General features: G+C 55.3%; 13 protein-coding genes across 13 annotated transcripts in view; 7 read left to right on the top strand and 6 right to left on the bottom strand.

Moving 5' to 3' along the window:
- Nucleotides 1–195: 195 nt before the first annotated feature.
- Nucleotides 196–1,360, top strand: C8A04DRAFT_28070 (Alpha/Beta hydrolase protein; the record flags this gene model as incomplete). Its single annotated transcript, XM_062780508.1, has 6 exons — nucleotides 196–198; nucleotides 265–480; nucleotides 539–772; nucleotides 826–876; nucleotides 982–1,170; nucleotides 1,244–1,360. 6 exons carry the CDS (start codon nucleotides 196–198, stop codon nucleotides 1,358–1,360), a joined length of 810 nt encoding a protein of 269 aa, XP_062637539.1.
- A 189-nt stretch (nucleotides 1,361–1,549) lies between these two features.
- On the top strand, nucleotides 1,550–3,393 carry C8A04DRAFT_36825 (uncharacterized protein; the record flags this gene model as incomplete). Its single annotated transcript, XM_062783665.1, has 2 exons — nucleotides 1,550–2,884; nucleotides 3,232–3,393. 2 exons carry the CDS (start codon nucleotides 1,550–1,552, stop codon nucleotides 3,391–3,393), a joined length of 1,497 nt encoding a protein of 498 aa, XP_062637538.1.
- A 375-nt stretch (nucleotides 3,394–3,768) lies between these two features.
- On the bottom strand, nucleotides 3,769–4,617 carry C8A04DRAFT_36824 (uncharacterized protein; the record flags this gene model as incomplete). Its single annotated transcript, XM_062783664.1, has 2 exons — nucleotides 3,769–4,071; nucleotides 4,120–4,617. The coding sequence occupies 2 exons, from the start codon at nucleotides 4,615–4,617 to the stop codon at nucleotides 3,769–3,771; spliced, it is 801 nt and encodes a 266-aa protein (XP_062637537.1).
- Nucleotides 4,618–5,021: 404 nt separating this feature from the next.
- Nucleotides 5,022–6,686, bottom strand: C8A04DRAFT_28068 (general substrate transporter; the record flags this gene model as incomplete). Its single annotated transcript, XM_062780507.1, has 3 exons — nucleotides 5,022–5,987; nucleotides 6,082–6,548; nucleotides 6,635–6,686. The coding sequence occupies 3 exons, from the start codon at nucleotides 6,684–6,686 to the stop codon at nucleotides 5,022–5,024; spliced, it is 1,485 nt and encodes a 494-aa protein (XP_062637536.1).
- A 620-nt stretch (nucleotides 6,687–7,306) lies between these two features.
- Nucleotides 7,307–9,869, top strand: C8A04DRAFT_28067 (sugar hydrolase; the record flags this gene model as incomplete). The annotated part of the gene is made up of 3 exons (XM_062780506.1): nucleotides 7,307–7,994; nucleotides 8,097–8,266; nucleotides 8,334–9,869. The coding sequence occupies 3 exons, from the start codon at nucleotides 7,307–7,309 to the stop codon at nucleotides 9,867–9,869; spliced, it is 2,394 nt and encodes a 797-aa protein (XP_062637535.1).
- Nucleotides 9,870–11,307: 1,438 nt separating this feature from the next.
- On the top strand, nucleotides 11,308–13,515 carry C8A04DRAFT_28066 (pectin lyase; the record flags this gene model as incomplete). Its single annotated transcript, XM_062780505.1, has 1 exon — nucleotides 11,308–13,515. The coding sequence occupies one exon, from the start codon at nucleotides 11,308–11,310 to the stop codon at nucleotides 13,513–13,515; it is 2,208 nt and encodes a 735-aa protein (XP_062637534.1).
- A 1,940-nt stretch (nucleotides 13,516–15,455) lies between these two features.
- On the top strand, nucleotides 15,456–16,382 carry C8A04DRAFT_36820 (protein-tyrosine phosphatase-like protein; the record flags this gene model as incomplete). The annotated part of the gene is made up of 1 exon (XM_062783663.1): nucleotides 15,456–16,382. One exon carries the CDS (start codon nucleotides 15,456–15,458, stop codon nucleotides 16,380–16,382), a length of 927 nt encoding a protein of 308 aa, XP_062637533.1.
- Nucleotides 16,383–17,667: 1,285 nt separating this feature from the next.
- C8A04DRAFT_28064 (uncharacterized protein) lies at nucleotides 17,668–18,675 on the bottom strand (the record flags this gene model as incomplete). The annotated part of the gene is made up of 1 exon (XM_062780504.1): nucleotides 17,668–18,675. The coding sequence occupies one exon, from the start codon at nucleotides 18,673–18,675 to the stop codon at nucleotides 17,668–17,670; it is 1,008 nt and encodes a 335-aa protein (XP_062637532.1).
- A 750-nt stretch (nucleotides 18,676–19,425) lies between these two features.
- C8A04DRAFT_28063 (uncharacterized protein) lies at nucleotides 19,426–20,385 on the bottom strand (the record flags this gene model as incomplete). Its single annotated transcript, XM_062780503.1, has 8 exons — nucleotides 19,426–19,627; nucleotides 19,706–19,788; nucleotides 19,846–19,926; nucleotides 19,977–20,006; nucleotides 20,062–20,085; nucleotides 20,138–20,168; nucleotides 20,226–20,282; nucleotides 20,342–20,385. The coding sequence occupies 8 exons, from the start codon at nucleotides 20,383–20,385 to the stop codon at nucleotides 19,426–19,428; spliced, it is 552 nt and encodes a 183-aa protein (XP_062637531.1).
- Nucleotides 20,386–20,741: 356 nt separating this feature from the next.
- Nucleotides 20,742–21,624, top strand: C8A04DRAFT_11742 (ribosomal protein S18; the record flags this gene model as incomplete). The annotated part of the gene is made up of 3 exons (XM_062777078.1): nucleotides 20,742–20,877; nucleotides 20,950–21,329; nucleotides 21,400–21,624. The coding sequence occupies 3 exons, from the start codon at nucleotides 20,742–20,744 to the stop codon at nucleotides 21,622–21,624; spliced, it is 741 nt and encodes a 246-aa protein (XP_062637530.1).
- Nucleotides 21,625–22,146: 522 nt separating this feature from the next.
- C8A04DRAFT_11709 (uncharacterized protein) lies at nucleotides 22,147–25,076 on the bottom strand (the record flags this gene model as incomplete). The annotated part of the gene is made up of 4 exons (XM_062777069.1): nucleotides 22,147–22,312; nucleotides 22,483–22,902; nucleotides 22,978–24,231; nucleotides 24,334–25,076. 4 exons carry the CDS (start codon nucleotides 25,074–25,076, stop codon nucleotides 22,147–22,149), a joined length of 2,583 nt encoding a protein of 860 aa, XP_062637529.1.
- Nucleotides 25,077–25,503: 427 nt separating this feature from the next.
- Nucleotides 25,504–26,591, top strand: C8A04DRAFT_36816 (kinetochore Sim4 complex subunit Fta4; the record flags this gene model as incomplete). The annotated part of the gene is made up of 2 exons (XM_062783662.1): nucleotides 25,504–25,903; nucleotides 26,095–26,591. The coding sequence occupies 2 exons, from the start codon at nucleotides 25,504–25,506 to the stop codon at nucleotides 26,589–26,591; spliced, it is 897 nt and encodes a 298-aa protein (XP_062637528.1).
- A 241-nt stretch (nucleotides 26,592–26,832) lies between these two features.
- C8A04DRAFT_36815 (calpain family cysteine protease) overlaps nucleotides 26,833–27,537 on the bottom strand; it is a gene marked incomplete at both ends in the record, with an annotated part of 4,060 nt that continues 3,355 nt past the window's right edge. The window contains one exon of the mRNA XM_062783661.1: nucleotides 26,833–27,386. Within this exon, the coding sequence (XP_062637527.1) occupies nucleotides 26,833–27,386 (554 nt within the window). The remainder of the gene's footprint in view (nucleotides 27,387–27,537) is intronic.

The following is a 27,537-nucleotide window of genomic DNA, read 5'->3' as shown; positions in this document are numbered from 1 at the left end:
AATCCCCGCCAGAAAGCGAGGCTTGCCACGCAACTTTGAAGTTGAAACTTTGAACTTTACACATGATACATTCTTTTCTCCATGCCGTTGAAAGGATAAAAGTCCACGCGTTTTTGTTCAGTGGGAAAGGCGCGGCCATCCATTGAGCAATTGAAGTCAAAAAAAGGACGACATGTTTTAGTTTAGTCATGGACCATGGCAAGCATCACCGGCGGACACCCGCTTTTTCACAACAGACCTGGACTGATAGTTAGACCTTTTTAGGCGAGTATCAGCGACGACGAGCACCTCCAATTGGCGCCCCTCTACAAGAAGCCCTTTCCCCAACGCAACACGTCGCTTGCCTTCATCCAGAACAAACTCCGCCGATTGAGTGGCAGTTCTTCCGGGGGCAGTATCCTATCTACAGTCGACATCAAGGGCCCTCTCGGTTTAAACCTTCTACACGAGCCATCAGAACCTCGGATTGACTTCATATTCGTGCGTGCCGCAAGGTGTATGAACACTAGGTACCCAGCTGCGACTGACCGTTGCACAGATACACGGGCTTTTTGGGGGATCAAGAAAAACATGGAGCTATTCCCAAGAGCCGGGCATGTTTTGGCCCAAGGAGTGGTTGCCAAATGGGGTCGGATTTGGGCACGTCCGATTGCACAGCTATGGCTACAACTCAGATGGCTCGAGGAGGGAAAGCTCCCTTACAGTCCATGATTTTGCCCAGGCTTTGCTTGCCGATATCCACAACTCACCAGAGTTGCGCAAGAATGGTGATGTGCGGGTCTAGGCTAGTAGTCTCTTGTTGTTCTTCGCTGATTGGAGTGTTAGACCCCGATCGTGTTCGTTGCCCATAGTATGGGAGGGTTGGTTGTCAAAAAGGTAGGACAAGTTCGTGGTCCCCTGGTCGGAACCAACAGGAAGGCTTTGGTTCAGGTTTCGGGCCGGACTGTTGTTGTTTCCCCAATACCATACTAACATCCACAGGCCTACTTGTTAGCCGTCAACGACCCGATCTACAAAAGTGTGGGCCATCGAATTCATACCATGTACTTCCTGGGGACGCCGCACCGCGGAGCTGATTCAGTCCAAATTGCACGGATTATCCGGTATTCCGCCGGCTACAGGAACAAAGGCTACCTCGACGACCTCGTTCCTGGAAGTGGCACGCTAAATGTTGGTCTTGATGCACCCGGGCTTCGTTCCAAACGTTTACAACAAACCCGACATTACAACTAACGTTCGTTAGCAAATCAATGACGAATTCCGCCATGTCTGTAGCAATGTACGACTTTGGTCCTTCTTCGAGGGGGTGCCGACAGCTTTCGGTCCTCTGTCCGAGCCAAAGCCAACACAACAATTTTAGTTGCAATGCGGGGCTTTTGTGGGTGGCCGTCCCGGCTGCCCAACCTAGCTGTTCTACCTTGAATTGCTTTTCTTTTGCCAACTTCCCACAAAACCAACGAGCCAACAATATCAGTAAATTGACCGCAACTTTCAATTCTCCTTGTTCGACCAACCGCTCCCAACCACTATTTTTCTTTTCACGCCCATCATGGCGGCCATGCAACACGCAACGGCAAACCTCAATCTACACGCCCCGAGCAGCACCAACCTCGCTCCCATCCTCACGCTCCCGGTCGAGATCCTGATACAAATCAGCTGCAGCCTTTGCATTCACTGCCGCCATCCTCGCGTCGGCGAAATCTCCGACGACGAGGCGACCGCCGCGGTCCGCGACCAAACCGTACTCGCCAACCTCAGCGCATCCTCCAGACGCCTACGCGCCGTCGCCCAACCAGTGCTCTTCCACTTCTTCCACCCACTTGAGCGTAACTACAGCGAGGTCCTCCTTCGGCTCTCCCGCTTCGCCTGCACGCTCTACCACCGCGGTGACCTGGCCACATCGGTCCGGAGCCTGGTCTTCTGGACGCCCGAGTATTATGACCGGAAACACGACATTCGCGAAGCACAATTGACGCTTAGGAAGGTCTTCGCTGATAAACCCACCCACAAGCGCGCCGCAGCGGAGCTGGGGCCTTGGTGGGTCAGTCGTTCATATATCTCACTTGACGAGCTGCAGGAGCTCACAATTGCACTTGCGTCGGGGGTCACCTACGTGTTGCTGCAGCGCAGATTCCATGGTTTTGGAAAGACATGGGCAGACTGGCCGTGTCTGATGGAGGGCCTCCGGGACGTGGTGCTGGTCGGGTTCCGGAAATGGTGGCTGCTAGACCCGTGTGGTCACTCATTCCACATCAAGCAGGCCCGGGAGTTCCTGCGACACGCGAGGAACCTAGACAGCCTTGTGGCGGCAGATTGCGGCGCGGACGGGTGTGAGCCAGATTACCGCTTTGCCCAAGACCCAAGGCCGTGGAAGGCGGCGCCATGGGACGTCGAGTTACCGCGCCTGAGGAAACTTTCGATCAGCGGCAACGATATCGGGGCTGACGACGTCGAGGCAATCATCCGGCATAGTACGGTGTTTGAGGATCTGGAATTTTGCCAGTCGAAATGGGGACGGTATATACTTGACTTGGACAAGCACCTGGGGACCGCCAAGGAGACGCTGAAACGGCTATGTTATTCGGCTTTTCCGATGAAAAGCGGGTTGACGATACATAAGCTCGACGGCCCAGCGATATATTTTGCTGGCGAAGTGGAGGCACGTAAAGGAGACAGCTACTTTGACCCGACCGAAAATCCGCTCGAAGACTTTGAGGCCGGCTTGTCCCTCAAGGATTTCCGTGCTCTTGAAACGCTGGAGCTGGAACAGCTTATACTATACGGGCCCGTGTTTGAGAAGCCCGAGAATCTGGAGCATGACCGCAGTCGCAGTTGTGAGGCGGTAACAACGGATGACTTCCTGGACAAGTTCCCGCCATCACTAGTACGCCTTCGTATAGGCTGTATTTTTGACTGGCCGATCATCTTCCGGGATATGCTGGCCATGGCCCAAGAGCGTGCCCGTTTTCCAAACCTTCGGTCTGTCACACTTGAGGTCCACAAAATACCACCGAGGAAGGACTTTGATTGTTTGGGCGAGAGATTTCGGGAAGCGGGCATTGAATTGTCGATTTGTTCAGTGCTCAGGGACGCTTTCTCCAGGGGGTTGCTTCCAACAAGACCCGGGTTTGTGGTTTTTCTTCCCAAGCCAGTTACTTATAATTGAGTTGGGCAGGTAGCCAAGTAATTATCTGCTGGGTTGACCGGATCGTTGTTGGATGTCACTGAAAGGATTCGGGAGGGTGCGTCGCTATGAACACCATCGGCTTCCGACGCGATCTCATCTACGATTTAATGAGCGGCCGCCCACAGCATGGATGCCAACGACCAGCAGCCGATTACGCAGCGGTCCTCTTCGAATCTTACTACGCCAAGGGTTGGAGAAGGCAGTGAATCTGCGCTAACCCACCAATACACCAACCCGCACGAATACACTCTCCGGGGGGCACGTAATCAACTCAGAAATAGGGGCAAGAACCGGCGTAATGGTCGCAATCAAAACCTCGCTGCCAACCACAGACTTCAAGAACAGTGACGCCCCTCTGGGCAAATGTGAGATGACCGTCCATTATGATCATACAGATCGCAGGTCACCCCCAGATATTAACCGCCGTGCAACATGGAGGTACAACCTTCGAGATCAATAGCCAACAGGATGTCTAGGTAGTATGAAGCTGAAAAATGAAGCAAGCCCAGTCGCAAAAATACCCAGAAATATCCAACCTCATCAACTTCTCCTTGTGACCTCACCTCGTGAGAGTTTTCCAATTATTCGGCAAACTGGAATGGCTTAGAACTAACACCCAACCATATCCGAATCTCCTCCAAAGCGTCGAGGTCGTTCTGAGGCAAAGAGGTATTGACTTCCTCATCGTACCACTCGTAAGTACGACCACAGTCTTCCAGGCTCTCTCCCGCCCGCCTACAGGACTCAAAATCAATGATCACCGCCTTGTCACCGTCTAGCATTATATTGCTTGGGTTGATATCGTTGTGCACAAATCCCAAAACATGAAGGTGCTTGATACCACTCTCAACCACGGCCAACACCCCACTGTAGTCCTTGCTTCTCTTTTACTTTGATCTGAATTCACTCTTCATATGACTGCGAGGGTTGACTTCTTCCATCAGAGTGCAGTTATATCGCGGAAAACAGAGACCAGTTATTCTCCCATCGGTAACCTGGCAGCCAAGGTAGGGGGCAATGTTGGGGTGCGGATGCTGCTTGAGAAGCTCGCAGACTGTGGCTTCGAGGAGAACGGACTCTGCGATATCATTTGGTTGGGATCCTTGGCGGATTCGATCGTAGGATATAAGTTTAGGCTTTTTGATGTAGCACTTCTGTGGCGGGAGATCTGGTGCACGTGTAAAACCGGACGGGAACAGAGGGGTGTAGGCGGAGATGGGAATGGGGATAAAATTGATGAGATGTTCGAGTTTGATCTCCAAGAGGGATGAGTGGCGAGGGATCGAACGTGCGTGGTGCAAGCCATTGTGAGTGTTGTACACTACGAGAGTGCCTGTGAACTGGAAAGATCCGTCGATTTCTTCAAATGCCTCGTTCATCTCGAGTACGTCGATATGCTCAGTTGGCGGCGGCGGGTGTAGGGACAACATTGTTTCATCGGCTCTTTGCAGCCGGTCATTAATTATCGTTTGAATGGGATAAGACGTTTGTGTGATGACGCCGGTACCCTGCGCAGCCTTGAAGGCAAACAACAGCGGTGAAGGACGGTGTCAAGCTGTGTCCCCGGAGATAAGCGGGGACAGAGAATGAGTGAATTGAGAGCTCTCGATTAGAGGATAAGTGAGACTCATTGTAAGCGGCCAAGACATCCTCCAATGACAAAACGGCCAAATCCAACCACTGGACTTACTTGACGGTCTCTAGTTGGCCCAAAATAGTGCTATACAAACCGAATGCCAATGACAAGGGGCAGGCAAACAAGCGACAATATAGGATTGGGAGGGATAGTACTCGGAAGCGTTTGAACTATGAGAATCCCGCGACTGAGACAAACTCAAGTCATCTCCACGGTTCTCGCAGTTGGAACCCTGTCCTCCTCTTCTGGCTGCTTCAGATCCTCATCCATGCGGATGCTCACAAACACATCTCCAAACACCTCGCTGATCTCCTCGAGGGACTTCCCCTTAGTCTCCGGTAAGAAAAAGTACACGGCAACAATACAGGTGATGTTGGTAGCAATAAAGAAAAAGTAATACCTCCACCCCACATTCTCCAGCGCCGTCGGCGATGCCTGCGCAAGAATAACCTGAATCACAAACGACCAAAACGTCGAGATAGCACCCCCCACAGCACGGATCTGCGTGGGGAAGATCTCAGCCGTGTACACAGGCGCGCCCGAGTTCCACGACAGCGAGAAGAAAACCCCAAACAAGATCAAAAACGCAATCCCAAACCCATTAGCAACCGTGTTATCCGACCCACCATAAACAGCCACAAACGCCTGCACAATAGCAATATCCACCGTCATGGCCACGCTGCCCGCAATAAACAGCGTCCGCCGCTTCACCCGATCAATAATCCACATCAAACAAAAGATATTCGCCAGCGGACCCGTCAAGCCCCACACCCCGGCCAGCGCCAACACCAAATGCCCCTGAATCCCCAGCGACTTGTACATGAGCGTCTGGTAATAGTTAATAGCGGAGATACCGCAGATCTGCTGGCCGATTTGCACGCCACAGCCGAGGAGGAGGCGCTTGCGGTAGGAGGGTTTGCGGAGGATGCCGAGGAGGGAGATCTCTTCGTTTTCTTTCTCCCAGCGGATTTGGTCGCGCATCTGGATTAGTTCTTTTTTGACGAGGTCGGGGTCGATGTGGGATCGGCGGAGGCGCTTCATCACGGCTTCGGCTTCGTCGGCTCGGCCTTTTTCGATGAGCCAGCGCGGGGATTCGGGGAGGAGGAAGGTGCCGGTGAAGAGGAGGACGGCCCAGAAGATTTGGAGGCCGACGGGGAAGCGAAACTAATAACACGCAGGCGTGAGGGGTTAGCCACATCCACTCCTTCACTTACGAGTCCGTCATGATAGTCCGTCGAGAGGGAAAAGAAAAACGTACCGTTACCTGGCCAGTGGTATACGAGATCCCAAACCCGACCCAATTCGAAATCATATACCCAAACCCAATAAACTGCGCATGCAGCCCCACAAACAACCCGCGATGCGAAGCCGGTGAGATCTCAGACTGAAACATCGGGATCGCAAAGTAAATAACCCCAATCGCCAACCCGGTAACTAAACGACCAATGATAAGCATAATCGATTCCTGCGCGGCCGTCTGTAGCGTCGTCCCAATAGCGGCGATGACGGCGCCAATCTGGATAGTCCCACGCCGACCCCAGCGGTTCCCGATGGGCCCGGACAGCAGACATCCGATGGCACCGCCGGCTGTGTAGACGGAGATGATGCCGCCTAGGAGAGCTGGGTCTGGGTGGAATTGGTCGTTGAAGTAGTCTTGGGCTTGGGCGGTGCCGAAGATGCCGGAGTCGTAGCCCCAGAGGAGGGAGCCGACGCCGGCGAAGAAGGCTGTGAGGGTTCTTTGTTAAGTCTTTTGTTTTCATTTTCATGTGATTATAGCATTAGAGATGGAGTAAGTTAAACTAGAATCTTACCGCAGAAGTAAGCATAACCCGACGCCGCGGGCGAGATGAAAGACAACGTCATGTTGCACTGTTTTTGGTAATTGAGTATGTCCCTGTGAAGCTGTTTCCCATACTTGGCGTGACTTCTTGATTATATCCCAAGACGGCTGCTTTTGTTTGTTGCCGATCCTGAACATCCACGCGACACTACCTAGACTAACAGAGCACATGACCCCCTGGAACTTTAACATTCTTGACATTTCTGGGGATCATCGGTTCCCGTATTGGTACTGTCGTACTGGCCGCGATAATTCCTCCGATGGTTCGGGAATACCAATGGGTTGGTAACATCCCTTGCATCGCAAGCGATGCGCGCCAATCAGGTATAATGCAGCCAACGAGTACTCCCGCGCCAATTACTGGTCGTTACAAGAGTAAGCAAACACGGGAAACCATATCCAGAGGAAGCTTAGAAACATTTTTGGAGAATGGAGATCTGTAACGAGAAAGGATCTGCGGGCTGTGAGTTTCTCCAACAAGACGAGGAACTCATTCTATTTATTGAGCTTCCTAAGATTTGGTCATGTACACGTAACTCTAGTGACATTGTAAATAAATAATCCAATTACATCCTTGTTTATTCCTTGGTTTACCCCTAGTTACCAATCATCTCTTGTGCTTTAGTGAACAGCAGCAAACGCCATGAAGTTCACCCACGGCTACTGGTTCGACCGCGAGCACACCTCCATCTACAATGCCGTCGAAGTATCACACGTCACCGAGCCCCAGCCAGGTCAACTAAGAGCTGTTTGCACGACACGCCATGTCAGCAACCGCGGCGATACCCTAAACCGCCCGACCATCACGTTGAGCATCTCAGCCCCTTCATCCGGTATCATTGCCTGCTCAGCATGGCACTTCCGCGGGACCAGGACCAACGAGCCGAGGTTCACCCTTTTTCTGGAGGCCAAGGACAAAGATCTTGAAGGAAACCATGGAAATCTATCTCACCAGGAATCCTCCAACACATCAACCATAACAAGCGGCGGGATCCGCGCCGTGCTAAACAAGAACCCCTCCGCCTTCCGCATCGCGTTTGAGTCAACCGACGACAACAAAACGCTGACCGACGTGGGCTTTGCATCGCTGCAACACATCATCGGCCCTCCGAACCAGGGAATCCCCAGCCCGCTGGAGGCGTCGACTAATATTGCCGACCCGTATTACCGCGCGCCGGTGTCGAGGAGCAACAAGCCGTATATGTCCGTGTCTCTAGGCCTTGATGTGGGGGAGTATGTTTACGGGTTGGGGGAAAGGTTTGGACCGTTTGTGAAGAATGGGCAGGAAATTGATTTGTGGAATGAGGATGCGGGGACGTGCACTCCTTATAGTATGTACAGCTTGCCTGCTGCTTGCTCGGACCTGGTGGTCGAGCCGGGTTGCGTGGTAGCAATTGATGTTGGTAATAGTTCGACGGACTGACTGAGTACAGCATACAAGAACGTCCCGTTTTACATGACCAACCGCGGATACGGCATCTTCTTCGACCACTCGGACTTGCTGTCCTACGAGATTCAGAACGAAAAGCTGGCCAAGGTGCAGGTGTCGATCCAGGGCGAGGAGATCCGGTGGTTTGTGATTTATGGGCCGACACCGAAAGATGTAAGTCAAGAACTCATTTCAATTCAACCACACCCAAGCACCCCCAAACTAACAAACGGGTTTTCAGATCCTCCGTCGCTACGCCTCCCTAACAGGCCACCCCCCCCTCCCCCCAACCTGGTCCTTCGGCCTCTACCTCTCCACCTCCTTCCTCACCTCCTACGACGAAACCACCGTCACCACCCAACTCACCCGCATGTCCTCCCACTCCATTCCCGTTTCCGTCCTCCACTTCGACTGCTTCTGGATGCGCCCCCACGCCTGGACCAACTTCACCTTCGACCCCCGATTCTTCCCCGACCCCCGCGCTTTCCTCGACCGCCTCCACACCAACCACAACGTCAAAGTCTGCGTCTGGATCAACGCTTACATCGCGCAGGACTCGGAAGTCTTCGACCATGCCGCCCAAAACAACTACCTCATCCGCCGCGCATCGGATAGCTCCATCTGGCAAAGCGATATCTGGCAGGCCGGCATGGGTATCGTCGACTTCACCAACCCGGCTGCGTACGCCTGGTACCAAGCCCAGCTTGAAACCCTCCTCGATATCGGGGTGGATACATTCAAAACCGATTTCGGCGAGCGCATTCCCTGGGAAGATGTCCAGTTTCACAACGGCATGGATCCCCGCGCCGGACATAACTATTACTCGCTCCTCTACAACCGCGCCGTCTACGACACCATCGCGCGGAAACGCGGCCCCTCCCAAGCCGCCGTCTTTGCGCGCGCAGCTACCGCCGGCGGGCAAACAATGCCCGTCCACTGGGGCGGGGACTGTGAATCCACCTGGGCCGGCATGGCGCAGACGCTTCGCGGGGGCTTGTCGCTAGGGTTAAGCGGCTTCGCCTTCTGGTCGCATGACATAGCCGGGTTTATGAGCGAGGGATTATCCGGGGATATCCCCGACGCAGCGCTTTACAAGCGGTGGGTGCAATTCGGGCTGTTGTCGTCGCATTCGCGGTTGCATGGGTCGCATACGTATCGGGTGCCGTGGCTGGTGGATGAGGAGGCGGTGGGGGTGTTGGGGAAGTTTGTGCGGTTGAAGAATATGTTGATGCCGTATGTGTATGCGCAGGCGGTGGAGTGTTGCCGGGGAGGGTTGCCGTTGGTGAGGGCGATGGTGGTGGAGTTTCCCGGGGATAGGGTTTGTCAGACGTTGGATATGCAGTATATGTTTGGGGATAGTTTGTTGGTGGCGCCGGTGTTTGATGGCGAGGGGGTGTGTGAGTATTATGTGCCGGCGGGGACGTGGATGGGGTTGTTGGATGGGAAGAAGCGGATTGGGCCGGCGTGGGTTAAGGAGACGTTTAATAGTTTTCATTTGCCGTTGTTGTTGAGGGAGGATCGGGCGTTGTTGGTGGGGACGAGTGACCGGCCGGACTATGACTGGGCGGCTAGCTTGACCAAGGTTGTCGTTGGTAGTGTTTCCGGGAAGGGAGTGATTGAGGCCCCGGTTCCTAGTGCCAACGAGCTTGGGCAGTTCTGCGGCTCTGTGAGAGTTTCTGTTGGCCCAGGAGACGACAAGTCATCCTTTAGCGTCGAGCGAGACGGGGACAGCCAGGTCCCCCAGCTCTTGGTGCTGGGAGAAGGCTCTCACCTCTGATTTTAGGCGGATATACGTGATTTGGACAGAGAATCAGTCTGCGGACGGCAAAAAGCACTACAGAATCAACCACTGCAAACCCACTGCAAATCGCACTGGGACCTAAAATCTCATACTTAAATCCAGTGGTCTTGTTACTAATAATGAGAATACAATGGCCCTGGTATTACTGTTCGCATGATTATTCGGGTGGTTTGTTTTGTGCGAAACCACCAAAAACATAATGCATCTCGATCCACAACGTGGGGGTCATTTGTAGCTCGCAAGTTGTCGTCGGAATAAACTTTGCGAAACACCAAGCCTTGGGGGCCCGTGCGCCTGTCGTCGAAACTTTAGCCATAGTACCAACCGAGACCCAGCCACCTTGTGGCACGGAACCCCACAGCTCAAAGCACGTGAACCGGACCGCCAACCCAACTTCTCCAACTACGCGTCGTGCGAGGAACGCGCCTTGAAAACCGGCAGGAGCGAAAAAACTGAAACCAAAACAAAGTGCAAACTGCAGGACTCGAAAAAGAGAGCTGTGGTCAGCCTCACTGCCCAGGGGACCCATTTCACCCTGGGGGGGGCTGACAAGGTTCACAGCTTAACCACTACACTACCCGCAGGTGTGATCATCATGATTGCTTTATTGTTGGAAACTGGTACCGCAGGCCTTCCCTATATACATTCTCTTCCGTCGTTCGTTATCAATTGGCCCACCCCCACTTTTGAATCCTTTTAACACCTGAATCGAAAACAAGATCTTAATTACTAGCCAACCCTGGATTTCCTTGCTAGTCAAAATCATCTCTGGGTTGGCGAAAAAGTAGCAATCGACGCACACGTGACGCACTTTCGCTTATAACCGCTCCAGTGACGTTGCGACCAGCCCCCCCGCAAGCCAGGAACACGGCGAGCCTCAATTTGGGCAACCAATTGCTTGGCAACCCCGAATCCTCAGCCGTCCTACCCCCGGGGATAAGCGCTCCAAGGGAAAACTACGCAGACCCGGATAAACAACCGAGATTCAATACCCGCCGACTTGACTCTCTCATGGGAGCTAGGCTCTACTCAGTGATTTCCTCGTATCCATCATCAGGGTCCGACCCACGACGCGATGGTACCCTCAAGCGACCCGAGTTTAGCTTGCGGGGGATCGGCGGTTCCCCAACTTTTGACATGCGGCAGTGGCAATGAACGCGTTATTACCCTCCAAAGACCATCAGAAATTACGCCTGTCGGGAGGCTGGCTAGCCGCTGTAAATGAGAATCCGAAGTTTTTGCGCCAGTCAGCGCGCAACCATGTAATAAAAATGACAGGGAGAGTTTGTGCAAATTTCTTCATATCTTTATCATGTTGAACACCACTGTCCGGCTTTGATGGCCTCTTTTCCTGTTGAAGCCGTCCGCATTGTAACACACGAAGGGCATTTTCATCACCGTCTCGCAAATCACGATGCGGCTCTCCTATCTCAGCGGGCTAGCTATCGCTGGCCTGGGCCGTTTCCCAGTTGCTGCTCTTGACTTCTACATCTCACCAACGGGATCAGACAACAACGACGGAAGCAGCGCCGATGCCTCTTTCGCCACGATCGAACACGCTCAAGGCGCCGTCCGCGACCAGATCTCCAGCTCCCTAACCGACAACATCACGGTGCACCTCGCCCCAGGCCTGTACCCAGTCGCCGAAACCCTCAACTTCACCGCCGAAGACTCAGGCCGCGATGGCTTCACCGTCAACTGGGACGGTCCCGGGGCCGTGGTCTCTGGCGGGATTGAAGTCACCGGATGGGAGGAGGGATCCGATGGCGTGTGGTCAGCGAGCGTGCCGAAAGGAACGGAGTCTCGTAACCTGTACGTCAACGGGCAGGCGGCCAACTTTGCCCGCCGGAAGCTGGCCAACCGGAAGGACTTTCAGTTTACCTCGTCTGGTATGACCTGGAGTAACGGGCAGTATGACTGGCTCATGGACACGGAGGGCATTGCAGGGGCCGAGGTGCGGTTTATCAATTCGTTCACGGACCGGTATGCTCTCATTCAGTCAGCGAGCAACCGGCAGTTGGCCATGAAGCAAAACACTTGGTTCAACAATATGTGGGGGTACGACACAGTGGCCCAGCCGAACGCGGACTTTGGCGTGTGGGTGCAGAACGCATTGGCCTTGATCTCGGATGGAGGACAGTTTTATCTCGACTCGGCAGCGGGCACGGTGTACTACAAGCCGCTTGATGGTGAGAACCTGACCACGGCCACGACATACCTCGGCGTGCTGGAGTGCATCGTCTCGGTCGGCGGCACCTACGACGACCCGGCGCACGACCTCACTTTCACAGGCATCAGCTTCGCCCACAGCACATGGATGAAGCCAGCAACAGTAGGCTATCCCGACCAGCAAACAGGCGCCTACATCGGGGAGAACTCGACCTACACCCCCTCCAACTTCGAATCCACCCGCCCTCACTGGTTCCAAATGCCCGGCGCCATCCAAATCAGCGCCGCAACCAACATCACCTTCTCCGGCGGCAACTACACGCAACTCGGCGGGGGCGGCATCGGCATCGGCAACGACGCCAACGCACACACCTCCGGCGTCGGCCTCGGCGCAGCCCACATCACCGTCTCCAACGCCTACTTCACCCAAATCATGGGCAACAGCATTACCGCCGGCGGCGTGCAAGCCGACGCGCACCACCCCAGCAATGCCGGAATGACCAACTCCCACCTGATCATCACCAACAACGTCTTCTACAACACCTCCTCCCTCTTCACCTCCACCGTCCCCATCCTCCTCACCTACGCCCACCACTCCACCATCTCCCACAACGACCTGCACATCACCCCCTACTCCGGCATCTGCCACGGCTACGGCTGGGGCTCCAACGACGCCGGCGGCAGCCCGGAGTACCAAAACCGTGGCCTGTACAACTTCCAACCGAAATACTCCGACCCCACCACCTCCAACACAAACCTCATCGCCGCGAACTTCATCCGCGCCTACGGCCACAGCCACACCGATCTCGGTGGGATATACACCCTATCCAAATCCCCGTCTACCTTCATCACAGAAAACTACGTCCTCGACTCGGGAGCCTACGGGCTGTACACCGACGAGGGCTCAAACTCCTACACTTTCACAGATAACCTCCTCTTCAACACCGGCACCTGGCTAGCCCAAAACGGCGCCAACACCGATAACAACACGTTTGATGGTAACTACGGCCACTCCGGCCCGACAAACTGGCCGGGTAACTCCCTCATCGATAATATCTCCCAGGCTTCCGTAGCCGTCCAACGCGCGGCGTATCGCGCGGGCGTGGAGCCTGGGAAACGTGTAAATCGGCCAGAGACATCTGAGACCGGCGCAGCGGATAGTATTGTGACTGTGACTGGGGACGGGCAGGGGGTTGTGACCGCGACGATCAGTAATTTCGATGATGCGGCTTTTGAAGGGGTGGAATTTGATGTTTCGTCTGGGTCGTCGGGGGTGACGTTTACGGCGGAAGGGGAGGTGCCAAAAGAGATACAAGGGAACGGTGATACGGTGGTGAAGTGGAAGGCGTCGGGGGGTGGTGGGAGTGTGAAGGTTAGTGTGGGGGTTAAGTATACGAATTCGAGGACCGGGGAGGTGGGGGAGAGGGGGGGGAGTGCGGATGTTAGTTTGTAGGTACCTACCTAGTGGACTGTGTAGAGGGAAGGGGGAGTAGGAAAGATATTGGAGGGGTGGCTTATTCTAGTTAATTAACGTACATACGAAAGAGCAGTTGAAGATGTTTGGACGGGTGCTAGGGTATGTGCCGTACCGATCTAGTCATCGGCCATCATCCACCACCCGATTTGCCATGAAGGTAGTTTGTGGCGTGTCGGTCGAAACAGGACAGGCGGCATGTTAGCGGCACTCCGGCTCGCCCGAGGTCCATGGAATCAGTGGTAAGAGAGGTAAGTAGACGTCAGTACTGGCTCCTCATTTCCAAAACGGCCCGTGTCTCGGAAGTGCACAAAGAGGACCAACATCAGTTGATGATCAATTGTCGTTGACGGCGTTGACGGCCGATTGATAATCCCCCCGCTGTTCTGTGTATTATGTTGTGTATTATGGTTATGTATTTCGTTACGCGTTCTGCGTAGCTCCATTCCAAAGATGTTACAGTCCGGTTACATCGATGATCAGGAGTCCCTGTCATTAAGGTAGGCTATACCCAAATAAATACAACCCGATCCTTGCCAATATTTCTGGGTATCTCTGGACCCAGCCCGTATGACCCCAGTCCATGTGAACCCAAACCCATATGGGTACAGACCCAAATAGGTACCCAAATGGGTTATGGGTTGCATTTGGGTCCTACCCATGCGGGTACCCACGGGTAATTACTTTGTAATTTCCGCGTCTAATTATTTCAACATGTGTGTTATCTACCGATGTAGATTTTCCAAGGGTGATCAATGGACAGGCATTGAGACAACCTAGGTAAGGAATAATTAAAGGGACCAACCCGGAAGGGTACATCGCAACGCCCTGGTTTTGACAGCGGAGGTAGGTGTACTGTGTATGAGTATGTACATGGGCAATCCATTTCGACGAAACAATTGACGGGTGGGCCGATCTCATCTGATCTCGTCAGTCTGAACCCCGACGCCCGGGCGCGGGACGGACCGCCAAGTGTCAGATCCCCCGATTAGAGGAACACGGACGTCAAACATGAAACCTGGGCATGCGGATGGATTCAACATGGACGTCCCATCCGGCATGAACCTGCATGCAAAGTACGGTAAGAAAACATGTGGACACAATTCACTGGCTCCTTGTTGAATACGGTTCTGTTCCTTGTACGGTTGGGCGGGCGACTTGGGGGCGAGAGAAGAACGGATGATGACAATGGCGCTTCTTTAGTTTGGGATTGTTTGGATGTCTATTTTGGTCATTATGTCAGTAGTTAGGTTAAGTAGGTTACCGAGTGGTCGGCACATGTAATCGTCTCGCGAGCTTTCTCAAAGGAAAGAAAATGCAGACGAACAAGCGGGAGACTCCTGCAATCGGGGGCCAGTTGGGCACTACATGATTAGTACTCCTAAGCGGGGTAATCTCTCCGAAGTATTGAGGCAGGGGACCAAGTTCGTAGCTGCACGCCGTATTTCGTGTTTCGTATTTGGCCCCATTCAAACCAAGTCGCGTTCAGTGTGGCGCGGTCGTAGAACCCCGGGATTGGTAAGTTTTTCTCCGGGCTTATTGTTTTGTTTTTATCCTTTGCCCCGGAGAACGGGAGTTTGCACTTGAGTTCGCCCGGGTCGGATCCGATGTCCGATGCGAGATCCGGGGTTATCTCCGGGTGGGGCCTGTCATAGGGCGGCGGTGGAGATCGGGTCAGAATGGCGGTTCGGGGCTGTTTTCGGAGAGGTATAAGAAGCGGGGGTGAGGCCGCAACGTTAACGTTAACGGTGCTTACACTCGACCTTACTTCCCGTTCACGTTAGGTACCTTGGCTCATCACAACGCTCACTATTCCATTCTGAACTTGCACCTTACCCAACCAAAGTTACCAAACCAACACCACCTACTCACAGCCCAACCACCCCCAAAAATAAAAATACAACAAAAACAGCAATCCAATGGACGCCCCCGCCCTCCTCGCCCTAGCCCAAACAGACGGCACTCTTCCCCTCCCACCCACCTCCACCCCCCTCGCCACAATCCTATCCTCCCCACCCTTCATCCACGTCCCCTTCTCCTTCAATTCCCGCGACCTTGGCCTAGTCCCCGGCTCGCCCATCCGGCCCGGCCTGTTCTTCCGCACGGCTGGATTCAGCGCGCCGAAGCCGAAGCCGAACCCGGACCCGGACCAAAACACCTCCTCAGAGGCACCCTTCACGACGTCAACACTCCGCAACGCGCTGGGCGGTCGGGTCAGGTATCTAGTCGACTTACGCACCGAAGGCGAGCGGGTGCGTCGGCCGGATCCGGACGGCGATGACGGCGATGACGGCGTGACAGCGATATGGGAGCCTACGGCAGAGGGTGCGCCGAATGCGGTGGACTTTGCACTCTTCGCCGAAGGCGACGGAGAAAAGGGGTTTGTGGAGATGTATCTCGGTGTGTTAAAATACTACGCAGCCACAATCCGGCGGGTGCTGGAAGCAGTGCGGGACGGAAAGGGAGAGGAAGGCGTGGTATTTCATTGTACAGCTGGCCGTGACCGCACAGGCGTGGTGGCCGGACTCCTGCTGAGTCTTGCCGGGGCGAGCGCTGATACAGTCGCGCTGGATTATGTGCTGTCGCGTATTGGCATTGAGCCGGCGCGGGAGATGTTGGAGGCTGCGTTGACTGGTGGTAGGCTTGGTGACGCGCCGAGTGTTGAGGCGAGGCATGCTGGGTTGAAGAATTTGTCGAATCTGAGAGTTAGGACGTGGGCGGCTTTTGTGAAGGCTCTGGAGGCTGAGCATGGCGGGTTTGAAGGGTATGTTAAGGGGGCGTTGGGGTTTTCGGATGACGATGTGAGGTTGATTCGGCGGAATTTGGTGGGGGGGAGTAGAGGATAGAAAAGGAAAGGGGTGTGATACTTCTGAGTGCTAGGTGTTGATGGTATTGGATGGGGCCGAGGTACCCTCGAGACGAAGGACTTCGAGGAGGGAACCATATCACGATCTAGCACAGCGATACAACAATAGAGAGCTCTATGATAGTAATTGGGTTCGTTCTGCATTTTAACGCTGTTGCAAGTTTTCAGGATCTCGGCTTTGGGGTATTCCCACTGTGTTGGCATGTTCTACACACTGGGCCCAGCAAGGCCACATTCACGCCCCTTCCCTCCCACCAAAGTATATATACAACATCCACCGACCTCCTGCCACCAATCCCCCCAGCAATACCCACAACTAGTTGCGTAGCGCAGTTGGCTGGCGGGGACCGGCCCAGGGGCTGCCTCACCCCTCGACAACCGATCGAGAGGCTCCAGTTCAATCCGGAGAAAAACCCATCGGGGTTTTCGTAACTAAGCACCCTTCTTCAGCCGGTGAAGAGGGTCCGCTGGTGAGCTTTTTGGCTTATTGTAACTTATTGAGTTGCTAACTTTTGCTTCGTGCTGATGATGACTCTGTATAAGTATAATAAGCTTGAGCAAGGGGGGGGGAAGAGACAGGAGATTCCAGTACCTCACAGCCTCCCTTATTACTGCGAGTATGGTTGTCCGAGCCCATTGCTAGAAATTCCGTCTCAGCTCGTTATTACGCCCTCGACGGGGCAGCCAATCATGGCTGGTCCTTGCAATCCAGCAACTCGTCAGGAAATCTTGGGCAGCAAGACGGGGTCTTCCACAGCAGGGACACACTCTGTTCTGTAGCCACCTTATCGGCGCTCTGGATTACGTATGTTTGGCCACCGCCGCCGCATTACCGTTGCTTCCGGGTAGGTAGGTGAGATCATCGAGGAGATTACGGTGGCGAGAGTACCGGTTATATTTCTTTGGACTTTTCCTTAGTTCGATCGCTCCTTGCTGACTTTGCAATCGGAGGAGTATTATCTGTACTGCGGCAATAGTTAACCACACCCGATAGAGGGGATTCACAGGGTCAGATCTGTGTGAAGAGTGATGTGCCTTCACTTATTCATTGCCTTCTCACAATGCTTCATAACCTCCCTGGCAAAATCTACGTCGAGGTTGGAGGCATCAAGCAGTGAACATGACCCAATACTGAGCGTTGAGGGAGGTTACAGAGCAGCAAAACTTTGTTCACCTATTGGATAATCAGGTATCATACATAAACCCAACCCAACGCCCCACCTTCAGTCCTAACTCACCCTCTTCCATTCCATCACCTGCACCCCTCATAGCCAACCCCCGAAGGAATATCCCCTGGCTCTGGCTCTCGCAGCATGCCACCTCGCCCACCGACTCCTGCGCCCCTCTCTTGACTCATGCCTCGCACACTCCGGTGTACCAAGCATCAGGGGGTCGACCTCATCCAGGTCAGAGTACTCCTCGCCGTCGGAATCAGAATCAGAATCAACGTCGAAAAGTACGCGGTCGTGCCTGTGGTGACGATCATGATGGTGATGGTGGTGATCATGATGATGGTGGTGATCATGATGATGACCACGTCCATAGTCCCGTCCCCCGACCCGCCTCACCGCCTCCCTGACCAAGCACGAGTACGAATGCGAATGCCCATGCAACCGTGACCACGCCAGCGGCCGACCGACGAACCCCAACCCACCCTCGACCGGTAACACCCCCAACCCCGCGGCAGCGGCAGCAGTAGCCGCAGCTGCTCCTCCTACGCCCACCATAGCACCTTTCACACCCATTGCCACTCCCCCAAGGGCCGCGCCCATCCCAGCGCCTACCCCTCCCATCGCTGCGCCAACGCCCGCTCCGACACCTGCGATAGCACCGCCCACCCCAGCACCCACGCCTGCCATGGCACCTCCCACGCTCGCTGCAACGCCGGTGCCGACCGCCCCGGCCGCCGCTGCAAGCCCGACGCCCCCAAGTACTAGTGCCGCTACCTCGGCTGGATGTACTTTGTCTGCGTCGTGCCGATGGTGTCGTCGGTCATGCACTGGGATGTTGAGAGCTTCTTCAACGTCGGGGCTGCCATGGTCGTAGACGCCGCCTTCACTGGCTGCACGGCGGTGGCGGTTGTGGCCGATGGTAATGCGCGGGGGTGCGGACGGGCCATCTAGTTGAGCCCGGTGTGAGTGAGCTGAGGTTTGGTTGTTTGTCTGAGGGTGTTGGGTGGACTCGTCGTGAGGCGAGGAGCGGTGGGTGTCTCGTCTTTGCATTGAGGTCAGGATGTTGAAGGGTGGGGTAGTGGAGCTCGTGGGAGGCGTCATGTTGTTGATGTCCGGCCTGTAGATGCACACGGCCGAGGGGACGCGAATGGGAACAGAGTTGGGGGTTGGTGAGGTTATTCGGTTTGACTTCGTGTTTCAGACAAAATTAGGGCAGGGGAGGATGAACCAAAAAGGGAGTGTATCTGGCGAGGCGGAGGAAAACCTCGAGGCCTGGCAGGGAGCGTAGTGGGTTGTGAGATGCCGACGAGTTGGTGAATAGGGAAAAATAAGGTCACCTGGTGATATTGTAGGTTATAGGTAAACAAGAGAGACCTAGGAGAACGGAAATCGAGGACAGGTATGGGTGATGCCAAGTTCACATATGTTAGGAGAACGAGAAGAAACCAGTAGAGGCTAACGCAGTTTTGGAGAATCCGTCAGCAGAACGGGCAAGTACCGAACTGTGGTCCGATTTGTAACGCGGAAGGAACAGCTGGGATGGTCACATGAACCGGTCTGGACCACGCAAGTCATTCAGCACGGATAGCCTACACCATCGCCAATAAGTCCAGTCCAAACCATTCCATTAATTTACGCCCGGCTATCCGTTGGCTTCTGCAAGAGTTGAGTCCCTGATATAACGCCATGCCGTGCATCCTGCCCTTGCACATCAACACTCCCCGCTTGCGTACCCAGCCCGACAGATCCCATACCGTACCCAAGGACGGGAACTCCAATGAATCGTTCCGGTCATGTCCCAGGCCGGGTAAATTCTTCCAACCAAACCTCAAACAACCCACACCACCAACCCTAAAGCAGCTCAAAATCATCAACCTTATCCCGATACTTCATGATATTCTGCTTGATCTTGCTCCCCACAGTCCATGTGACAAAGTCCTCCATGCTCCTCGTCACAAGGAACGCCGGGTCCCGGACCTCTTCGACGCCCACCCGGACGTGGCCCTGCTCGATCATCTTTGTCGCCGCCTGGACGGTCTCGGCCATGCGCAGTCTGTTGGAATTAGCATGGTCCCCCCCCTCGGCCTTGACATCGCTGTTATCAACAGGGAAAAATACAACAAAAACATACCGTGTCATAACCACCGGCAACCGCCGCCGCGCGAACGCGGATACTGTGACGTTGTGCTCGACTTGGGACAGCTTGGATTTGCTCTGGAGGACAGGTTAGTTAGACACCGCGCACGTCAGAGTCGTTGCCGGGCCGCATACCGAGAGGATGCCCATGTCGTAGAGCTTGTCCAGAAGCAGGACCTCATGTTTCCTCCGCACCTCGCTTTCTGGGGGGAGTAGCTGCGATGGGGTCAGTAGGCCGTTTTGCTGAAGATGTTGGTGAAACATACGCTGAGGCGGTGTGCTAATTGCCGGAGAGACTGGGTTTGTGTTAGTAAAGAACTTGTTCACAGAGGGGAACTCAAGTTGACTTACACCACATATCCTGTTGTACTTGTGCTGGTAGAGGGTCAGTCATGGGTAAAGAATGAGAATCCAGTTGGGGGCATACATAGTCCTCTGGTTTTTGAATCATGTACCGTCTGAGATGATGAGTTAGAGACGACATCAGCAATACAATTCTGGATCCTGGAATTTACCTCGCGACATCGTGGTCTCGGTGGTTGTTGTCTTGTTTGTAGTTGATGAAGTCGTGCCTGGCGCATCCATGGGTTAATCGTGAATCCGTGGTTCATCGTCCGGCGTGTCCACCCACTTCTTGAGCAGCTTCTGTTCGTGAAACTTGAGTTTCCGCGGCATTTTGGCGAGGGCGTATCCGATGACCCAAAACTAGGCAGAGTAATCAACCGTTGTCAACTGAGAAATTGGATTTGACTGTTGTTTGTTTTGAGCCAAAGATTTGATGGACCGATTGATGAATGAACGAGATGAACGAATGCCAAGTCTCGAAATTTTGCTAAGAACTGCCTGCCGCAGCCCCTGGCCCGCGGAATACCCACTTATAACTCCATTCCAGCCAATCCGACCGCACCAAAGATTTATCCCACCAAACCCCACAGGTGCCCAGATCACCAAACACCAGCATCACGAACCGATTTTTGACGACCTCACGACGACAGCAGCAGCGGGAGAGATACACGCACAACACAGCCAACATGTCGACATCCCGGCAATGGCTCTCGGCAGCCGCGCGCCAATGCCGGTCTGCCTTGACGACACAGCAACGAACACAGCTGGCGCAGCAGCCACCACTCTCGCGGGCGTTGTCGACGACACCAAGCCTCTCAGCATGTCAGTACCCCTTTGTCCCTCCTCCCAACCGAACATCCCCCTCAACCGACGACTGACACTCTCCCCCCCAAGTCCGCGACTCGCAGAACAACACGTATTCCAACACCAACACCAACCGTCTCGCCGGCAGCACCCCCACCACCTTCACGAACCCCAACGCGGCCCTCCAAGACCTGGCCTCCTCAGGCCTCAACCGCAGCGGCCCGCTAACCCCCGAAGAGCGCCGCCGCGTAATCGAAGAACAAGTCGGCACCAGCGGCCACATCCGGGACCTCGCCATCAACACGACAACCGACAACTACCTACGCCAAAACCAGCGACGGTGGCGGGTCGGCGATGTCTACACGCCGCGCGACATTGGCAAGGCGGAGATGAAGAAGTGGGGCAAGATGCGGGCGCCGCTGGAGGATGTGGTGGAGGTGTTGGGGTTTAATCCTGTGGATAATTACAAGGTACCTACCTACAATATCTCTTTTCCCTTTTCGTGGATGAGAAAGAAGGGAGGCTGACCTAGAAAAACAGAATTTCTCCCTCATCTCGGATTTCATGACCCCCATGGGGCGGATCAAGCACTCGTCTGAAACGGGGCTGCGGCCGGTCAATCAGCGGAAGATGGCCAAGGCGATCCGCCGGGCGATTGGCATGGGCTTGCACCCGAGTGTGCATCGGCACCCGGAGATTTTGCGGATTAAGCAGAGGGGGATTTCGGCTATGGTGCCTATTGCGCCGACTGAGAATCGGCTATGAGCGAGGTGTATGTAGTTGGGTTCGGAGTTGGGAATCGTAGGTGGGAGTCGTAGTTAGGACTCTGATTCGGGTGGAACGGAAGTCGGTTTCGGTGGACGAACAGACTGATGGTGGGGGTACACAGTGCTGAAAGGAAAGGAAAAGACGTGGAGGAAACGCAGCATGCTCCGACGACTGTACCAAATACACAATACACTACATGTACATTACCAACCACACGACACAAAAAAATATAACGAAAATGCGTGGACATGCCATTTTTAAGTTACCCAACCTCCAGCATCAGTCGGTATCAGTATCACCGCTCCCGCCTATGCCAATGTATAAACAATCAACCCTATCACATATACATACATCCAGTCCTCAATTTTACATGCAGCCAGCCTCCCAACCTTTCTCCCAATTCCAATCCCAACCTTCATTCTTCATTGCTTCATCACGTACACAATTCCCCATTCGACCCCCCATTTGGAACCACTCTCTCGTCCACCCACCCTGAATTTTCTCCATCCCAAACTCAACCTACGCCCTCATATCCCTCCGAATATTGAACTTCGTCCCCTGGATGGTCTGCTTGCGCCCCTTCTTCTCCAGCTGTGCCCAGATATCCGGGTACTCGGCGCGGGCCCAGGTCTCGAACTGGTCTTTGACGTTGGCCCAGGGGAGTGCGTTGTAGGGTACGCCGAGGCTATTTTATAGCGTTAGCGTGAATTCCGAAGAAGCGAATGGCCGTATGGGCTGAAAGGTTAAGGGGTAAGGATAAGGGTAAGGGGTAAAAGGGGTTGGTTAAAGGTAAGGGGTAAGGGTTGAAAGAGAGGAAGAGAGAGAAACACAGAGAGAAAGGGAAAAAATACTCACGTCATCATCCCCGGCGCACACCCCACACTCCCCTCCATGCCCCGAATCAACCTCATCACCTCCTCCACATGTCCATTCCCCGCAATCGCACCACAATACGCCCCAAACACCTCCGCCGGCACCGCCAAATCCATGCGTTGCACCTTCTGCCAAATCTCCCGTGCCACCCTATCCCCAAACGGCGATAACTCACACGCCCAAAACACAATCGCCAGACTGGCGTAGGAAGGGCCTTCGGCAGACGCGGTAATGTCCCGCCAGAACTCATGGATCGCCACATGCGGTTCATCGCACGCCGCGTAGGCCATCATGAGCGCGTTGCGCAGACGGGTGTCGAGTTGCACGGTCGTGTCCATTTTGAGCATGTTGTGGATCATTTTAAGGGAGTCGGCATGCGCACTGCCGCTGGTGCCGGTCCCGCTGGGACCGCTAGCGCCACCGGATAAGCCCATGCCAATTCCCGGACTGACACCGCTGCCGCCGGTGCCGGCCAACTCCGGGTGCCGGCCGAGACCCTCCAGGCAGCGGACGTACATGTCGGCGGTGGGACGGTGGCCGGGGCTATCGGAAGAGCGCATGTGGCCGAAGATGTAGCAGGCCATGTCTGGGCGGCGGCGGGCGAAGAAGGCGTCCATGAGGCGGGCGCGTTCGGAGGGGTCGGTGTCGGGGAAGAATTGGCGGAGGAGGGAGTAGGCGTCCCAGGCGCGGGCGGTGCTGAGGGCGTGGCGGTCGAGGCAGCAGTAGTCGACGAATGCGCGGCGGACTTGGGCGCGTTCGTCGCGGGAGTAGGAGACGGTGTGCAGGGAGAGGGTGTCGATGACTTCGAATTGGTTGTCGGAACGCAAAAAGACCATGCAGAGGGCGACGACGGTGTCGGGTTCGAGGGTGGCGTGGCGTTGTTCGAGGTCGGCGGTGATGTCGAGGATGCGGCCGAGGTCGGGTTCGGGGTGCACGGCGCAGAGGGCGCGGAGGTATTTGTTGAGCACGGGGAGGTCTTCGTCTTGGTAGACGGGGACTTCGCCTTTGAGGAGCTTGTCGTAGAGCGCGCGCACGCCGGAGAAGTCTTGGGCGTCGAGGCGGTAGTCCATTTGGAGGATGTAGGTTGATGCGCTGGGGGGGATTTGGAGCTCGGCGCCGAGGGAGAGGAAGCGCTCGGCCAGGTAGGGGTTTTGTTTTTCGATGGCGGCGGAGATGAGGGCGTTGATGGTGGCCGCGTCGGCCTTTGGTCCTCTGTCTTTGTTGTCTTGTTGTGGTGGTGGTTGTTCTTGCTGCTGCTGCCTGCTCCCTGTTGAAGACCTCTGCGCCGACATAACCTGGATCATCTGCTTGACATCCTCAACCCCCTTATCCATAGCCAACACAGCCCACTGAAACACAACATCCCAGTAGTCCTTTTGCGGATCCGAGTTGATCAGCCGCTCAAAGATGGGCTGCAGCCAGGCCTGCTCACGGTTCCGCACGGCAAACCGCACCAGCTCGAGATAAACCTTGGGGCTCGGCGCCCAACCGGCTTGAATGGGCCGTGAGAACCACCGCTTGGTCTCCTCGACCTGGTCCCGCTGCGCGTAAAAGGTTGTCATGATCTCGTGGATCGGCGGTTGGTACTCGAGTTTAGCTGCTTCGGCGTTGGCGAACTCGGCCAGCAGTTCCTCCTCGCGGCCCTCCTTGGCCAGGCCGCGCAGCACGATTGTCCAGAACGACCGCTCGCGGGCCGCCATGCCTTTGTTTCCCGACCCTTTGCTTTTCCGACTCTGCGCCTGTGTTTGTGTTTGTGTCTGTGTAGTGTCCTGCGTTGTGTCCTGAGCTATTGTTCCCTGCGCCTGTGTCGCAGTCGCATTCCTCTCCCGAAACTCAGCCAACCGCACCGCAGCCTCCCGCGCGGCGCCGTACTGCGACAGCGCCGTCAAATACAGCTCCAGGTCCAGCATCTCCTTCCCCCCCAGGGTATCCCGAATAACATCCTCTTCAACCCCAAGCCCGCGCATCTCCTGTATCCTCCGCTCAATCTCGGCGTAGACCAGCTTCGCAAGCTCGAGGTGGTGCTCGGTGGTCCCCTTGGGCGGTTTCGTCACCGTCACCCACAGCGCGGTACGCAAGTCGGCAAACCCGAGGTCTGCGGTCTGTTGGCGGTTTGTTGCGCCATTCGTTGCGCCGTTTGTGGCGTCGTCCGCATCGACAGCGAGCAGGTGTCGCAGCAAGCGCTGAATCAAAAACGCCTGGGTCGGGTTCAGCGGCTGGTGGTAGTTCTTGCGCTTGTACTGGATGAACTGGCGCCAGCCGCGAAGCAGGTCCTCGCGCGGGGGTGGACGGGCATTCTCGACCTCGACGCTGCGGAACTGCAGCAGCACGTCGTAGCCCGGCTCGAGGTCGGGCTCCTTTAGCATGCGCGGGGGTTTCTGGAAGATGCCGAAGAAGGTCCGGCGGGGCTGGCCGCGTGGAAGTGAGGTCGAGGCCGGGGGTGCGTAGGGAAGAAAAGCGGCGCGGGAGGAGACGGCATAGCAGCGGCCTGGAAGCGACGGGCAGGGCCGCAGCAGGCCGTGGCGGGCCAGCAGTCGGAGAGAACACACATTGCGCGTGAGGTGCTGTGACCGCATGGTGGGAGGAGGGGCCCGAGAAGCCTAAGAAATAGGTCGAGTGGGCGCAGCGCTAGTACCAGCGCATGCTGAGGGCGCGCGGCCGCAGGTGGGGGTCGCCAGCGGTGTTGGTTCGGGGTAGGTCGGGCTCGAGGAATCGGGGGCTGTATATTTGTGGTGCCGTGTTTCGATTCTGGTTTCTGTTCGGTGATCTCGGATTCGACAATTCAATGTTCCAACTTTTGGTGGATTTGCCTGCAGATGCACCCCACAGCGAATGAATGACCTCAATTTGCCAGAGCTCATGTGGGGTCGTCCCTGGTGTACCCTAACCCTGACATTTCTCATCCCATCTTCCATTTCCCCTTTCGGCCTCACTCATCGCTTGAACATCAACTTAAAACACCAAAACATCAACCCTCCAAAAACGACCGATATCACCACCAAAATGGCCACATCCCCACCCACGGTCCTCGCCCTCAAACAATCCTTCCTCACCACCCAAACACGCGTCCTCTCGCAACCTCTCGCTCCAACCCGCGACTGGCTCTCCAATAACAAAAACAACAACACCGACGACAACACCGACGACAACAACAATGACTCGGAAAAAACAGCACCACCCCTCCCCGAGAAAGCCATCGACGACGCCCTCTTCAAACTAAACCACCGCCTCCAGCAACACGTGAAGCGGGCGTACGCGCCCCAGGCGACGCGGCATGTGGCCGAGCAGATCGACCGGCTGTACTGGGACGCGGCCGAGCGGGCTGTCGGGGGGGGTTCCGGGGGTGAGGGGTGGGGGGAAGATGAGGTGGAGGGGGGGTGGTTGAATGTTGGTGCTGATTTGGGTGTGTTCTTCTTGCTGTTCCTTACTGTGACCTTCTTTCATACCTTTCCTTTTTCGTCCTTTTTCTCTTTTCATCGACACAGCCTATCTCATTACCCCCCCTCGCTCTCACGCCCCTCTCTCACACCCCTCTCTCACACCCCTCTTTCACTACCAACTCATAAATACATCAACGACGTACTAACAACCCAGCCAACCCCCAAATCGCCCTCACTCTCCCTCTCGAATGGGAAGACCACACCACCACCACCACCACTACCACAGACCCCTCCCCAGAAACAAAACACTACGCCGCCCTCGCCACAGACCTCCACGCCCTCGCAGACCGCAAAACCCAAGCCACCGCCCGCGTCGCCCGATTACGCAGCTTGCGCACCCTGCTTGAGCCGTTTTCTTCTTCTGCTTCTTCTAACCCTAACCCTGACTCTAACCCTGATGTGACGACCAGTGAAGGTGGACAGGACGAAGGAAATGGCCTCGGCAGCGTACAGGAGAACCTAGTCACGCGGAATGGAGAGGTGGAGGCGGAGTTGCAGCGGATGAGGATGTTATTGGCGAGGGTGGGGGGACGGGTTGGGTTGTTGCAGGAGCAGAATGCTGATCAAAGTCGAGATGAAAGGGGGGAGAAGGTAGGGGATGTTGAGGGGGAGGAGAGGAGGAAGGTGAGGGCTTTGTTGGATGGGTTGTGATGGACTTACGTAGTGTGGTGTGAAGAATAGAGGCCGGGATGGAATGTATAAGGGTGATGTGAAGGGGTAAGTTTTCTGTTGTTAACTTTCTCATGGCTAAGTTAACTTATCTCAGGCCAAGCACAAGGTTGTAGGTCATAAATGCCAACGCCGAATATACTGCACACGCTGTTGCTAATCCTATGATACCCAACATTCTAACCTGATCTGCAATTCCACTCACTTACACCGGATACGATACCTACACCGGCACACCAACAGCATCCCTCGCACTATCATCCACATCCAACACCTGCGTCTCATCCGCCTCCAGCTCCTCCCCCTCCCCCTTCTTCTCTCCCTTCCCATCCTTCTTCACCTTTGCCTCGTCCTCCTCATCATCAATCACCCACCGATTCGGCCTCACCACCCTCAACACCACCTCTTCCTCTTCCTCTCCCAGTTTCTCCCCCTCCTGTTTCTCCTCGCCCTCCACCCCCTTATAATAAACCCTCAACCCAACCACCGCAACCGCATTCCACGCCTCTGCCTCCCTCCTCCCACTCCCCGATCCACCACCACCTCCTCCCCCATTTCCACCCTCCCCACCACCCCCCTGACCAACACCATCCCCATCACCCCCCTCTCCATACCCCGGCCCAAAAACCAACACCGCATCATTCCCCCTCGCACCCTTCCCACCCCCACGGCGGTCACCCCCTCCAAACAGCGGTCCCGGCCGACCTCCTGCAGCACTACCATTAATAGCCCTCTCCTCCCGCTCAATAGCCTGTAAATGATACTCCAATTCGGTATCTGAGACCGGCGAGTCCGGGCGGACGGGGCAGAGGAGGGGGTTTTGCAGGTCGGTGGGGGTCCAGGCGTCGTCGGAGTCGGATTCTTCTTCGTCTCTGGGATTGCCCTCGCGGGAGGAGCCGGGCGGGAAGTTGGGGGGGAAGTTCGGGGG

This window comes from Dichotomopilus funicola (assembly GCF_033296635.1).
Source record: "Dichotomopilus funicola strain CBS 141.50 unplaced genomic scaffold C8A04scaffold_26, whole genome shotgun sequence".
In the NCBI taxonomy this organism is placed as follows: Eukaryota; Fungi; Ascomycota; class Sordariomycetes; order Sordariales; family Chaetomiaceae; genus Dichotomopilus; species Dichotomopilus funicola.
The sequence above is the reverse complement of the archived record's forward strand: the minus strand, read 5'-3'. Positions and strand labels throughout refer to the sequence as shown.